This window comes from Giraffa tippelskirchi, chromosome 3, assembly GCF_054371585.1.
Source record: "Giraffa tippelskirchi isolate mGirTip1 chromosome 3, T2T-mGirTip1v1.2.pri, whole genome shotgun sequence".
In the NCBI taxonomy this organism is placed as follows: Eukaryota; Metazoa; Chordata; class Mammalia; order Artiodactyla; family Giraffidae; genus Giraffa; species Giraffa tippelskirchi.
In genome coordinates, this window is record NC_137277.1 from 138694350 (window position 1) to 138709810 (window position 15461).

Here is a 15461-nt window from a genome sequence, read left to right on the forward strand (position 1 = left end):
GCATTATCATATGATACCACTTTTGTATAGAATCTTAAAAAAAAAATGATACAAACGAAATTGTATACAGAACAGAGAAATAGCCACACAGACACAAGGACCTGTTTACTGTATAGTACAGAGAACTATACTCAATATTTTATCATAACATATGAGGAAAAAGAATCTGAAATATATACACACACAGACACACACAGTAAGTCCCCTACATATGAACAAGTTCTGTTGCAAGAGCAAATTTGTGAGTGCAACAGAGTTAGTGTAGGTACCCAAGTAACACATTTGGCTACATAGTACTGTACTATAATAGGTTTATAATACTTCTCATACAAATAATACATAAAAAACAGAAAATAAAACATTTTTAATCTTACAGTACAATACTTTAAAGTGTAGTAGTACATTACAACAGCTGGCATACAGGGAGGGGCTGGCGTCGAGTGAACAGACAAGAAGAGTTACTGATTGGAGGAGGTGGGAAATGGTAGAGCTGAAGAATCATTGGCAATAGGAGATAGAGGGCAAACTATAATTTCACTCACGTTTGATGTTGGTGGCGCTGGTTCTGGCTCCTTGCTGGTATCAAATGAATGTTCACATCTTTGAAAGCTTGCAACTTCAAGGTTTTTATGTAGGGGCCTTACTGTATGTATATCTTAAACAATTTGCTATATACCTGAAAGTAACACAACATTATAAATTAACTATTCTTCAATAAAAAATAAATGTACCTGGCACTCAACTTCAGTAATTATGAATACATGAGCAGTCTTGTTTCATCTTTATTACACCTACTTCCCCTACCCTTTTCATAGTTAAGTATGTAATTCTAGATGATAAGGACTCTAAAAAATCCACAGCAACATTATTACCTATAAAAACCTAAAAAGGACTTTAACCTTTAATATCATCAAAATATTTAGTCAATAATAGAAAAGAATATGAGAAAGAATATGTATATTTATAATTGAATCACTTTGCTGTACAGCAGAAAATAACAACATTGTAAATCAACTGTACTAAAAGTTTAATCAATGTCCAGATTATCTGGATTATCTTAAAAATCATTATTCTATAGTTTATTTCACTTGAATGCAAATAAGGGCTATCCATACATTGTGATTGTTGTGTCTCTTTATTATTTTTTTAAAAATTTATACTCTCCCCCTTAACCTACCTCTGTTTTCTTATTTTTAAATGAAAAAAAAAAAACTGGATCATTTTTCATGTAGTTTGTCAGAGTATTGATTTTGCTTACTACATCTCTTCTATTGTCCCTGGTATTTACTGTAAATTAGTAGGTTCCATTCAGGTGATTATTTTGTTTTGCTACTTTTGTGAAAGATTACTTCTAGTAAGAGTTCTGAATTGTTAATAAACCATTAGTAAAACACTGTCCTGATGACATAAATTTTGTCTTTTATCATAGTTGGTGTCAAATTTTACATAATGTAAACTTAAATGCTTTGAAGAGGATTAATTTGAATTAGTACCATCTTATCTCTATTCTTTAGAATTTCACTGCCAGTATACTACAGAGAATCATCTTGGAAGAGATAATTTCTCATTGTTTTAGTCATGAAGTATTTTTTTTAACTAACTTATATTTAAAAGGAATACATGTTTACTGTAGAACAATTAGAAAATATAGCCAAGAAGAATAAAAACGTGAATGTCTCCACAAGTTAAATTCCTTAGAGTATATCTTTCAAATTTTTTTCCATATTTAAATATATCCCAAGTGTTTTGTAACTGTCTTTTTATTTACTATATTACAAACGTATTGGTAAATGTTAGGTTGGTGCAAATGTAATTGTGGTTTTGGACCCTGAATTTTAAATCATTATACTTAGGCTCAAACACGTCTTTATTAATCAAAGTAGGAACCATTACAATCAACACATTTTTTGCCAATGAGAAATAAGTTTATCCTTGTAGTGTAAAAATCCATGCTTTGGGATTTGATGAACATTGGGAGAGCATTTTCTGCTTCTTGCTGGTTGTGGAAGTGTTTTCCCTGCAAAAAATTAGTGAGATGCTTGAAGAAGTGGTAGTCTATTGGCGAGGGTCAGGTGAATATGGCGAGTAAGGCAAGATTTCATAACCCATTTCGTTCAAATTTGAAGCCTTGGTTGTACAACATGCAGTCAGGCGTTGTCATGGAGGAGGATTGGGCCTTTTCTGTTGACCAGTGCTGGCTGCAGGCATTGCAGTTTTCAGTGCTTCTCATCAGTTTACTGAGCATACTTCTCAGTTGTATTGATTTCACCAGGGTTCAGAAAGTTGTAGTGGATCAGATCGGCGCGAGACTACCAAAGGGTGACCATGACCTTTTTGTGGTGCGAGGTTGGCTTTGGGAAGTGTTTTGGAGCTTCTCAGTCCAACCACCAGCAAGTTGTCACAAGTTGTTATATACAATCCACTTTTCCTTTCATGTCAAAATCCGATCAAGAAATGATTCTCTGTTGTTGGGTAGAATGAGACGATGACACTGCAAAACAACGATTTTTTTGATTTTCAGTCAGTTCATGAGGCACCCACTTAAGAAGCTTTTTTCGCCTTTCCAATTTGCTTCAAATGCCAAATTCCATAGAATGGTCAACTTTGAGTTCTTGGGCAACTTCTGGTGCAGCTATGAGGATCAGCTTTGATGATTGCTCTCAGTTCAGTTCAGTTCAATCAGTTGTGTCTGACTCTTTGCAGCCCCATGAACTGCAGCATGCCATGCCTTCCTGTCCATCATGAACTCCCGGAGTTTACACAAACTCATGTGCATTGAGCTGGTGATGCAATCCAACCACCTCATCCTCTGTCGTCCCCTTCTGTTCCCACCTTCAATCTTTCCCAGCATCAGGGTCTTTTCAAATGAGTCAGCTCTTTACATCAGGTGGCTAAAGTATTGGAGTTTCAGCTTCAACATCAGTCCTTCCAGTGAACACTCAGGACTGATTTCCTTTAGGATGGACTGGTTGGATCTCCTTGCAGTCCAGAGGACTCTCTCGAGAGTCTTCTCCAAAACACAGTTCAAAAGCATCAATTCTTTGGCGCTCAGCTTTCTTTATAGTCCAACTCTCACATCCATACATGACTCCTGGAAAAACCATAGCCTTAACCGACAGACCTTTGTTGGCAAAGTAATGTCTCTGCTTTTTAATATGCTGTCTAGGTTGGTCAGAACTTTTCTTCCAAGGAGTAAGTGTCTTTTAATTTCATGGCTGCAGTCACCACCTGCAGTGATCTTGGAGCCCCCCAAAATAAAGTCTGCCATTGTTTCCACTGTTCCCCATCAGTTTGCCATGAGGTGATGGGACCGGATGTCCTGATCTTAGTTTTCTGAATGTTGAGCTTTAAGCCAACTTTTTCACTCTCCTCTTTCACTTTCATCAAGAGGCTCTTTAGTTCTTCACTTTCTGCCATAAGGGTGGTGTCATCTTCATATCTGAGGTTATTGATATTTCTCCTGGCAATCTTGATTCCAGCTTATGCTTCATCCAGCCCAGTGTTTCTCATGATGTACTCTGCATATAAGTTAAATAAGCAGGGTGACAATATACAGCCTTGACGTACTCCTTTTCCTGTTTGGAAGTAAGAAATAGATTTAAGGGACTAGATCTGAGAGAGTGGCTGATGAGCTGTGGACGGAGGTTCTTGACATTGTACAGGAGACGGGGATCAAGACCATCCCCAAGAAAAAGAAATGCAAAAAAGCAAAATGGCTGTCTGAGGAGGCCTTACAAATAGCTGTGAAAACAAGGGAAGCGAAAAGCAAAGGAGAAAAGGAAAGATATTCCCATTTGAATGCAAAGTTCCAAAGAATAGCAAGGAGAGAGAGGTAAGAAAGCCTTGCTCAGTGATCAGTGCAAAGAAATAGAGGAATAGAATGGGAAAGACTAGAGATCTCTTCAAGAAAATTAGAGATACCAAAAGAACATATCATGCAAAGATGGGCTCAATAAAGGGCAGAAATGGTAGGGACCTAACAGAAGCAGAAGATACTAAGAAGGGGTGGCAAGAATACACAGAAGAACTGTACAGAAAAGATCTTCATGACCCAGATAATCATGATGCTGTGTCAAGTGTGCCTTAGGAAGCATCACTACGAACAAAGCTAGTGGAGGTCATGGAATTCTAGTTGAGCTATTTCAAATCCTAAAAGATGATGCTATGAAAGTGCTGCACTTAATATGCCAGCAAATTTGGAAAGTTCAGCAGTGGCCACAGGACTGGAAAAGGGCAGTTTTCATTCCAATCCCTAAGGAAGGCAATGCCAAAGAATACTCAAACTACGGCACAGTTGCACTCATCTCATGCTTGTGAAGTAATGCTCAAAATTCTCCAAGCCTGGCTTCAGTAGTGCGTGAACTGTGAACTTCCAGATGTTCAAGCTGGTTTTAGAAAAGGCAGAGGAACCAGAGTTCAAATTGCCAACATCGGCTGGATCATCGAAAAAGCAAGAGAGTTCCAGAAAAACATCTATTTCTGCTTTATTGACTATGCCAAAGCCTTTGATTGTGTGGATCACAATAAACTGGAAAATTCTGAAAGAGATGGGACTACCAGACCACCTGACCTGCCTCTTGAGAAATCTGTATGCAGGTCAGGAAGCAACAGTTAGAACTGGACATGGAACAACAGACTGGTTCCAGATAGGAAAAGGAGTACGTCAAGGCTGTATATTGTCACCCTGCTCTCAGTTGGTCATTGTCTATTTCTGATGGCCAGGTACTGTGCTCCTCATCCTCAAGCTCTCATCTCCTTTGCAAAACTGCCTAAATGACCACTGCACTGTATGTTCGTTAGCAGTTTTTGGGCCAAATGTGTTGTTAGTATTGTGCGTTGTCTCTGCTGATTTACAACCCATTTTGAACTGGGATAAGAAAATCAGTAAAATTTGCTTTTTGTCTAACGTGATTTCCCTAGTCTAAAATAAGCATAAAATAAACAGCAAGTAAGAAGTCATTGGGGCTTCCTTGAAGACTCAGTGGTAAAGAATTTGCCTGTGATACAGGAGCTGCAGGAAATGTATGTTCGATCCCTGGGTTGGGAAGATCCCCTGGAAGAGGGCATGGCAATCCACTCCAATATTCCTGCCTGGAGAATTCCATGGACAGAGGAGCCTGGTGGTTCCTGTAGTCCGTGGGGTTGCAAAGAGTCGGACATGGCTGAAGTGACTTGGCACACATGCACGCTGTAAGTCATTAACAAAAAAAAAACATAAAGCAAGAAATGTGCATTAAAATGATGTACAGCATTACCACATTTAAGAATGTGTTCCAGTATCAAATTGCAGAATTCAACAATGCAAAACCACAATTACTTTTGCACCAATCTAATACTTATCTGCCTGGAGAATCCCATGGATGGAGGAGCCTGGTAGGCTACAGTCCATGGGGTCGCTAAGAGTCAGACACGACTGAGCGACTTCACTTTTACTTTTCCCTTTCATGCACTGGAGAAGGAAATGGCAACCCACTCCAGTATTCTTGCCTGGAGAATCCTAGGGACGGCGGAGCCTGGTGGGCTGCCGTTTATAGGGTTGCAAAGAGTCGGACACGACTGAAGCGACTTAGCAGCAGCAATACTTATCTACGTTTTAATGTTGGAATGCTACTATATGGAAATACACTGTAATACTTTAACCAGTTCCCTTAGTGTTGGACATAACTTTTCTTATTTTAAAATGTTAACATGAGTGCCCATTTTTTCAAACTATTTTCAGGTTGGTCTTCCTGCAAAATCTGGAGTTGCTGGGGGCATTCTTTTAGTTGTCCCCAATGTGATGGGCATGATGTGCTGGTCTCCTCCTCTGGACAAGATGGGCAACAGTGTTAAGGGAATTCACTTCTGTCATGTAAGCATATTTTCTTAATGAAAATAATGATCATATAAGTTGAGCCATCTGATGGTTCTACTTTGTTATTCATTTCCATAGTTTGACTGTTTGCATTCTCACTGCCAGTCTGTTACTCAATAGCTATGTTAGTGTTTGCAAAGGAGCTTTAAATTGCCTGTACCAGACAGCTCCCATATAATCATCCTCACAAATTACAAATTTGTTTGATGCTTAAGTTTTAATTTCATGGTTGTAATTAGTTTTCAGTTTCTAAAAGCTCAGCAAAAGACACTAAACTTCGAGAAGTCATTTAGACCTCACCATAAGTGAAAGATTGAGTCTTTTTTTTTTTTTAAGGAAATAAGTACTGCAATTTAAAATTACTACTACTGTTAACTAGTTCAGTATCTTTTGTTGTTACCCAAGTGTTGCTAGTATTTTATCTTCTGGTTTTATTTACATTTACTAATTCCTAGAGTCTGCACTGAGTATCATAATTTTTTCTGCAGATTTTCCCATTTAAAATACCAGTTTATTTTTCAGTTTTTTAATATTTTACAAAAACTAGAGAATGACATTGGATTCCTTATAGATTAAAATACATTGTAACCAGAGTATTTTTTTATATTTTTGTGGTGCTATAGTTATTTGATAGAATAATTACTTCATGTGGCCTATTATTATAATGCCCATTTTACAGAAAATGAAAGTTACGCATTTTGAGTGCCGGAGCCCTAAGTTTATGGTAGTGAATTTTCAAATACCCATAGTCCATGTCTTCTCATTTTGATTTTGGTCTTCTTGATGCATCATGCAGCTTTATTAACATGCAGTGGTGCTTTCTATGAGATAGTAGTTAAGTTGAACAGTGTTAGTGAAATTTGTTAAAATATGGAAAAACAATAGCCATTGACTAAGCCAGTTTCTTATAATACCTGTTTTGTTTAATTACAGGATCTTGTTTCTCTGTGTAATTTCCATAACTATGATAATTTGAGACACTTTGCTAAAAAACTTGATCCTCGAAGAGAAGGTGGTGATCAGAGGGTAAGCAAAATTCTTATTTAGATTATTATGTAACTTTTTTTGAGAGAGAAAATGAGGTTCACCAGTTTAAATAAAACTTAACTTTAATTGTTAGTGGCCTCATATCTTTACTAATAACAAATGAGTAATGTTGAATTATTGACATTATCATCCTGGACATACATACTAAATATTACTGTTTTATTTAAGTTGAAACTGGTTAGCCTAGGAGCAGAGGTTCCTCCCCATTTTTTTTGCTGTTTTAGCAGTATTTTTAAGAATCGACTCTGTTAAAAGAAAACATTGGAGAGTGCTACATGCAAAGAGAAAACCTATTTTTGCTCTTAATGTTTGTCAGTTATAGTCTCAAATTGAAGTTTATTTTTATGTGTATGGATATGTAAGTCGAAAGGGATTATAGTGTTAGTGATAGGCCTTACAGAGCTTCATAGTAACTTTTTATATGTCACAATAGGTGAAGTATTTTTCTACAGAAAGTATTTAATGCAGTATTTCTGACACTGTTATTTTAAAGTGATATTTGGTTTTTATCAGTGTGTTTGACTTCATATTTTGCACATATATAGTCCTTTTTAAAGGAGTCAGGACTTAAATTTCAGGAACAAGATTTTCTTTTTGTCTTCGTTGTTGTTTACTGCATTAAGGGACTTGTTTGAATTTAAATTCCTTTGTCTCCCAAGTGGAAATGTTTAGAATAAAATTACCTAACTAGACTTGAAGCTAATATGTGCGAAGCACTTATAAGTAGAAAAAAATTTTAACACATACTAAGTAAATTTTCCTATCATTAGTTTCAAAGTAACTTTTAATAATATATGAAAACTATGCAAAGCTGACAAAAATAGAAACTTCCATGGGCGTCAACATGAGTAACATGGAGCAAAACATCAGATGGTGGTGGGTGAAAATGCTAACAGATTTTAATAACATTCATCATTGAAAAATACCATTTTATAGTTTGGACCTTTCTTCACTCAAGTGCACTAATAAATTATGTATGTTGCTTGAACAACTAGCATTCCTTTGGACCATTGGACTATGAAAGTCTCCAACAAGAACTTGCTTTAAAAGAGACAGTATGGAAAAAAGTGTCACCTGAGTCAAATGAGGACATCTCTACAACTGTAGTATATAGAATGGAAAGTCTGGGAGAGAAAAGCTAAAGAAATGGGTTCTAGTTTCAGAATGTTCTTCATTTAACCTTTCAAACATCTTTAGTTTCTTTGGCATACTATATTTATTGAGTTTTTTGTGCTTTCAACCTTGGGTGCTGGAGCCATAAAGCTTTTTTTTTTTAAATCTTTGTGTAAAGTTAATAGATTGAAAAGTGGATTTGTCAGTCTTTTAAAAAGTATAAATAAAGCAAATTTGCTTTATTTTTTTTTTTAATGAAAGGAAAAATTTCTTTAAATTTTTTCTTGGTGTAATTAAAATTTTAACTATATATAGTCAAATAATCCCATTTTAAAATAATAACAAATTTGTAATTTCTTGGTTTTGAAACCCACACATTGAACTCATAAATTTCATCACATTTCTTTATTTTCCAGTTTTAAAATTGAATGGTGTCTCCAGTAGCAATACAAAGTATTTCTGTGCTAAATACAAAAATAAAAAGACATAATTATGATTTCCAAATTATTTAATGTAGCAGCAGATAGAGTTGCTTTACTTTTTTTTTGGCTTTAAATTTTTAAAAATTTATTAAAAATTTTACCAAACACTTTAAATTATCTTTGCCTTTTCACTTTGCAACTCCTTTGTTCTGTCAGAATTGTTATGTACAGGAGTGTCTTATGTTACTAAAGCATTCTAGCCAAAGAATTTCTGATGTAAGATAATGACATGTTTTACTGTTAAAAACCTATAATGGTTACTCAGAAGGAGCAGCAGTGAGTGTCTTCAAGTGAAATGTTTACCTGAACAGTTTTATTTTCATATTACCCACGTAACTTTTTCTGTGTTATATTTAAGTGTGAATGGTGAATTTCGGTTTTTAGCTTTTAATAATTATAATAATTTCACAAATGCTAATGAACTTTGGTGATAAATTATAATTACATCTCATAAACCTTGTTTTATTTGAAGTCTTTTAGAGTAGTTAGGAAATGAATTCAATCTAAAGGTAGTAAGTATGCTACTAAAATACCTGTTAGATTTTAATCCTTTTGTTGGGTTATAATAATGCAATATTGAGAATCAAAGCTTGGTTTTAAAAGGACTATAGGTTCTACACAGCCTAAATTTGAAATAATTCACAATGTTTAGAGTCTGTCTCGGCAAAGTAATTGTAAAGTTCTGTAGGATCCTATTCATACTTCTTCCTTCTTCCATGTACCTCTCTGTTTCTCCCCACAGCTCCCCAGAGCTTCAAGATTTTGGAGGGACAGGGATGGAGTCAGAAGGAGAATTTGATAGTTTCTTAGTATCATGGCATACATGTGGTGTATGGTAAAGTCTAAAATAGTAATTACAGTGTAGCAAAAAATATTTTCCTGGATGGTTTAGATGCAAGTGCAAACACAGATGTAGAAAGTCTTGGTTATATGAGTTTGAGAACAATGATATTAGGAAAAGAAGTTCTCTTCCAAACTTGGTTTAAAGCCTTTTGGCCCAACTGAAGTATTAAACATATTTAAAAAATAATTATGCAGTAAGTTTTAGAGAATATTAGCCAAGGATTTTATGGCTAATTGTTCCTCTGATGTACAGATGCATATCCTAACTGGATGTTTCTGGGTTGGCCATTTACATGAGAGTCGTGTGTCTGCACTCTCCATACCTTTATACCTTAACTCTGCTATACCTTTGAACAGTGTCATTCGTATTAATTCACAGAGCTATTTGTGGTTTGGGGACTCAGTGTCTTAATTGGTAGTGTCCAAAAAAAAGGCTCCCCTCTCCCATGCTCTAATTGTTACGTTTTACTGTTTCATTTGGAGGTGGGTTTTACTTCATAAAATGAAAATTTCATGTTTCATATTGTATACACATTTGTACAGATTTCAAAATGATGTTAATTTATGCCACTTAACCAGGTTGATAAGGCTTAAATACACACCAATGGAGAAGGGTCATCTAAGCTACTGTGTTTATAGAATTCCTGTTGAAGATGAGCATCCATAAATTTTTGTAGGAAGGCATAAATGGAAGAAGAGAGAAGATATTGTGAATAGGTCCTCAAACTTTACTTTAAAAAAAAAGAGGAAAATCTTTGCCAGATTTAAAAACATTATTTTGATTTTTTCAGTATTTTAAATACCTTTTCAAATAAAGTTCTTGAAAAGTACCCAGTATTGTTGAATTTAATGTTTTATGCCGTTACTGATTCTTGATATTCAAGCATTTTGAAGTTAGCATATTTGTTTTTCTTTTTTTTCCATCATTAACATTTCATTTGAAATGCATATTCTTTCTGAAATACTTTATTTTTAGCATAAATGTTGTGCATTTTATCTTAGTGTTTGGATTAATCCATTTGTGTTATTTAGCTTTCTTTTATTTGCTTTGTATATTAATGTACCTTTTATTTTCAGTATGCCTACTTTTTGTATTGTACAATAAATTTATTTTAAGCTGATTTTATTGGTTTTTTTTTATAAAAGCAACTCCAGCATTTTAAGTATAACAAATGGAATTTTAACTTTAAAAGTCATGCTTTATGAAGATATAATAAAAATGCTTTATAATTTTAGTTAATTGTGAGACTTCTGTGAAGAGAAACTATAGAAATACTCAAAGGCTTCATTTGATTCTCTTTCTTTTTAATGTAGTGTAGTGTTGGTGGAGTTTTTTTTACTTTTGGGGAGGATGTTTTTCAATTGGTTGTATTAGAAGTATTTGAATAAAGACTTTTTTCCTAATTTTTTTTTTTGTTGTTTTTCCACTTAACAACTTAGGAAGAAAAGCTCTCCTCCATTTAAAGATTCTTTCTGCTTTCTGAGCAAGAACATCACTGATTCATTGTGTAATTGTTGCTTTATCAGTTGTCCGGAATAGGAGAAATGTTGCTAAAAATCAGAGTATTATTATGTTATAATAGAATTGTAAACCTCAGTAGAATTTATATTGAGTAGAAAAACTGTAAAATTGAAATTCACCTTAACTACTTTTTAAGAAATTTAATTTTCAGAAGGAACTTAGTATAGTTCTACAGCATGGTCCAAATTATAATGTATGTGCATTGTAGGTCAAATCAGTACTTTAAGTTTTTGTTTGATGAAATCTTCCATTCATATCCAGAGAAACATTCCAATATTGGTGAAGTTTTTAGAACTGTTTGAAGGGGAAATACTGTTGTTTATGGGAATTTCTATTTATCTGTGGGATTTTTTTCCATAATGTTCTTTTGGGACTAGTAAATGGGGAGTTCCATTGTCATGATACATTCAGTTTGTAAGTTTGTGATCACTAGCTTTTAAAGATACATTTAGTGTTCTTTTGTTGGTGTTTTTAGTCCCTTTGACACAGGTAACTCAGAGCTTGGTCTGAAAATGTAGTTTCATAGGCATGTATGTGTGTGGAAAGAATCACTGAATATATACTGATATTGTCAGTCTGTATCATGATCACTTATATAAATATATGTGTGTGTGCATCTAATAGATGTCTGTATATTTATCTGTCTTTATCCATCCATTCATATTCTGAAAATCAGTAGCAGTTATTTCTACACAGTATGTCCTATATAAATGGTTCATTGATCTATTCTAGGTTTTGTTGTAGGAGAACTTTGAATTTTTGCTGACCCAGAACTTATAAAATATAGCATGTTTTACTTGTTTTAGTTTACCTTTAAAGATATGTGGTTTCTGTTTTGCTCCCATTCACTACTAGCACTGTCAGAGAGGAGAATAATGATACTGGAGAACTCCACAAAAGGGAAAGCAAGAACATCAGATTTCATGTGGAAGCTGACTTCAGTTTCCAAAATTATTATATGGAAGGATTGTATACAACTTAAATAATGGACTTCTTAGTTACAACAGTTTACTCTGTGGAATAATTTTATTCCAAAACTTGTGCACAATTTTTAGTTTTTTAATGAGTAACATGCTTTCTGTTCAGTTCCTCCTTTATCATTTTATATTAAATGTAATATTAAAGCCAGATGAATTGGAGTTGGGGCTTGTTATGATGCATCGTGGCCCATCCCTCAGATTTTTACTCAGATTTTTTCAGAGTAGACTTTTGTCCATTCACTGTAATGTAGTTCAAAGACAAAATTATGCGTGAACGTAGATTCAAGTATGTCAAGTTCAACCACTTTTATTTTAAATTGTAACGCAGTTAACATTTGTTTTCTACGCTGTTTAGAAATGGAAGGAATTTAATTGGACTAAGATTCTTTTATTCCTTTTCTCCCTCTCTCTGCCCCAGTTGTAGTTTATTAATGTGAATAGCACACAGTGCACGTTGAAGAAGTTTAGGAATATACTGAACTTCCCTGGTGGCTCAGATGGTAAAGAATACACCTGCAATGCAGCAAGCCTGAGTTTGATCCCTGGGTTGGGAAGATTCCCTGGAGAAGAGAAGGGCAGGAATTACACTGTCTTAGTCTGGAATTCTACTTTTAAAAATACTGTAAGGTCATCTAGGACAAAATCTATCCAGTATAAAACAGAGCTCACAAAACTTGATTTTTTTTTTTTTAGAGTCCTTAAATAGTAATAGAAAAGGTACTTCCAATAGACTGATGTAAGTCTTTATTTAATGAATTGATTCTCTTCCTGTAGTTTTAAAATGTTCCTTTCTAAATTTATGTTTTGTGAGCATATGAAAGGAAGTTTAAGGTTGATTTAGTTTACCTTAAATGTTTTGTAGATTGTTTATCCTAGTAATTTTAATAAGTCATAGCTATAGAGATTTTTAAGATATGTAAAATAGGTAAAACCAGTGTTGATCAAAACTTCTATAATGGTTTCCTAATCCATTTATCTTTAATTAAAATGAATAGACTACTAATTAGCACTTGGTCCATTGCATTTTTGGTATTTTGGGCATAATATACAAAACACTTCTTGTTGGGAACTGTTACATTTGGTTACATTAAAAAAAAAAATGAGCAAGTAATGGTCCTTGATTCCAAGTACTTTGATGAACTTGTAAGCAGTCCAGTATGGAGGCCTTTGGAAAGAGTAATGAAATGACAAATTCTGGCAGTTGATCTCATAATGTTAGTATTATTATTAGACTTTTAACTCTAAATTTCATTTACTAATTTGGAAGTATTTTAGTTACAATCTCAGTGGTAAAAAACAATTTTGGTATACTTAAGTCAAATTTTAATATCTGAGGATCTTATTTTTCTGGACATAGTATTATCAAAAAATAATGATTTTTATTTCATCAAGTATTTACCTTGCTAAAATATTTTCAATTCTAATGTCTCAGCTGGTTGAAATTACCTATTTGGAAGGCTTAGCTTTTAAAAGGAAAAATTCTTACCTGAAACAGTTTTAAATTTCAGTTTATTTCTGGAGATTTTTTATATAGTGAAAATCTCTCCTGCCTAACAATTCTACTTGAAACTCTTAGTTATAATTTTAATTCATAACTTATAAACAGCTGAAGAATTTCTTTTATTTTTAAAATACAGTTCAGCTGTTTTAGGTCTTTGTTCTTTCATTTACTGTAGTCTTGTAATTTATTAGAATCACATGGTTGAGCTGGAAAGGAATCTTGAAGGTTGTCTACCGCAAACTCCCATTCCTCCCAACCCTCTTTTCCAGGTAGCACCTTGCTTTCTCAATTAGCACATTTACTCCCCCCACCTTCTTTGATAGGATTGGTTTATTTTATGTATTTTGGGACAGCCTTTTATTTGTTGGTTATTTTTATCCTGTGTGTGTGTGCACGCATATGCACACTAAATCGCTTCAGTCATGTCTGACTCTTTGTGACCCTATGGACTGTAGCCTGCTGGGCTCCTCTGTTCATGGAATTCTCCAGGTATAATTGGCAGTACTGGTTAATATGACTAAGTTATTTGGCAAACTAATCATCCCATCTGTGTTTATTAAAACTAATTGTATTTTTCTAGTGTATAGTTATATGCCACATATATAAAGACTAATAAAGCTAGAAATGTATGTCACAATTATACAGTAGTTCTGAAAATAAATCATGACCCTAGAATCTTTGAAAGAAAAAATGTGACTCTAAAAATCAGCGTTGCACCCTTGGCTTTTTAAAATAAATTCCTTTGAGATTAGGCTAAATATATAAGTAAAAAAAGATTTTCAAGTAGTTAAAAGGTTATTGGAGTTCCAAAAATATGTTTTCTGGGAAAAATTTGTTTTCAAGTTAGCTTTTCCCAGCACATAAGATACCTAGCTAGTTCCATTGTTTCTGCTTTAGATATTTGGTTCTTTAAGTGGCTTCAGAAAAAGGCTTCCTATTTGCCTATTACTTGATGTGTGTGTTATCCTCAGTATCAGTCGACTTCATAGTGCTGGGATTTTTTTTTATGAAGGAGATATATATTGCTGTTCTTGAAGTGCATTAATTTCTTAAAGAGTTGATTTCAATGTTAAAACTTTATTATTATTCTTTAAAAAAAAAACCGTTTCTTCTCAAAATTTACACTTGTCTAGGAAACTCTTCTCCCCCCAAGTTTGTATAAGTGAGAACCTGAACTTTTAAGAGACTGACTCATTCAGTATTAGCTTGCTTGTATTGAATGCTTGCTTTCACATTATATCTATTAAATTAGAATGATGGTGAAATACTAGCATTAGTTATGCAGGTATAACTATTCATGTTTGGGTATTCCATTGTAAGATCCAAATTAAAATCATGATCTTCGGTCTCTTGTTAAACTTTTCCTTAGCTTCAAATGACTAGTTTTCATTATTTTGTGTATGCCTTTCATAAATCATCACTAAGGATCACTACAGTTCGTCCTTTGAGGGGATAAACATAAAAAGTCTTTTATCCATTAAGGGAGATTAATGATGTATAGAATTATATCAGTTATTAATTGAATTACATCCTGTTTTGTTTTTTCTTGTAGTCTCTCAAAATTAAAGAATCCTAATTGAAAAACTCAAAATCTGTTAATCTTGAGTATTGTTTCTTTTTCATCCTTTCCTAACATAACTCATTTTGGGCTTAAAATGAGATAACTTTAAAAATTATATCAGAGTTGCTCATAAAATGGGCTTTCGTTTTCAAACCTTCATATTACTGGTAGGTTAATTTCCAAATCGTTTCATGTTGTTAACATTTGTCATTCTCCTTTTATTTTCTTTAAAATGTTATTTTTTAAAATTCACAATTGATAAAGTATAAACTTTTTATCAATATGATATAACTTGTTGGTAGTTTATTTTACAATTGACTTGGAATACATGCATCCGTGGGTCCAGGTCTGTGCAGAAGATTTATAATTTAAATACAGAAATGAACTAAATCACAGTTTCTGCAGAATGGAACTTTATTGACATCCTTTGAAGTTGTAGGACAAATGATTTTGTTAAAATTCTTTTGACTAATATCATTAACCCACTTTAATCATACCAATAAAATATTTCTGCCTAATGTTTCCTCTTTTTACCTGAAAGAGAAACTTCAGAGAACA

General features: G+C 33.7%; 1 protein-coding gene across 8 annotated transcripts in view; it reads left to right on the top strand.

Annotated features, from left to right (window-relative positions):
- GLS (glutaminase) overlaps nt 1-15461 on the top strand; it is an 84648-nt gene that overhangs the window by 41204 nt on the left and 27983 nt on the right. For 4 of the 8 annotated variants that reach the window (XM_081581378.1, XM_081581379.1, XM_081581386.1 and 1 more), the window contains 2 exons: nt 5720-5851; nt 6788-6880. In XM_081581378.1, coding sequence (XP_081437504.1) covers nt 5720-5851; nt 6788-6880 — 225 coding nt within the window. Of the gene's footprint in view, nt 1-5719; nt 5852-6787; nt 6881-7837; nt 10461-15461 lie in introns of those variants that run through there. The other 4 variants (XM_081581382.1, XM_081581380.1, XM_081581381.1 and 1 more) reach the window with 4 other exon arrangements.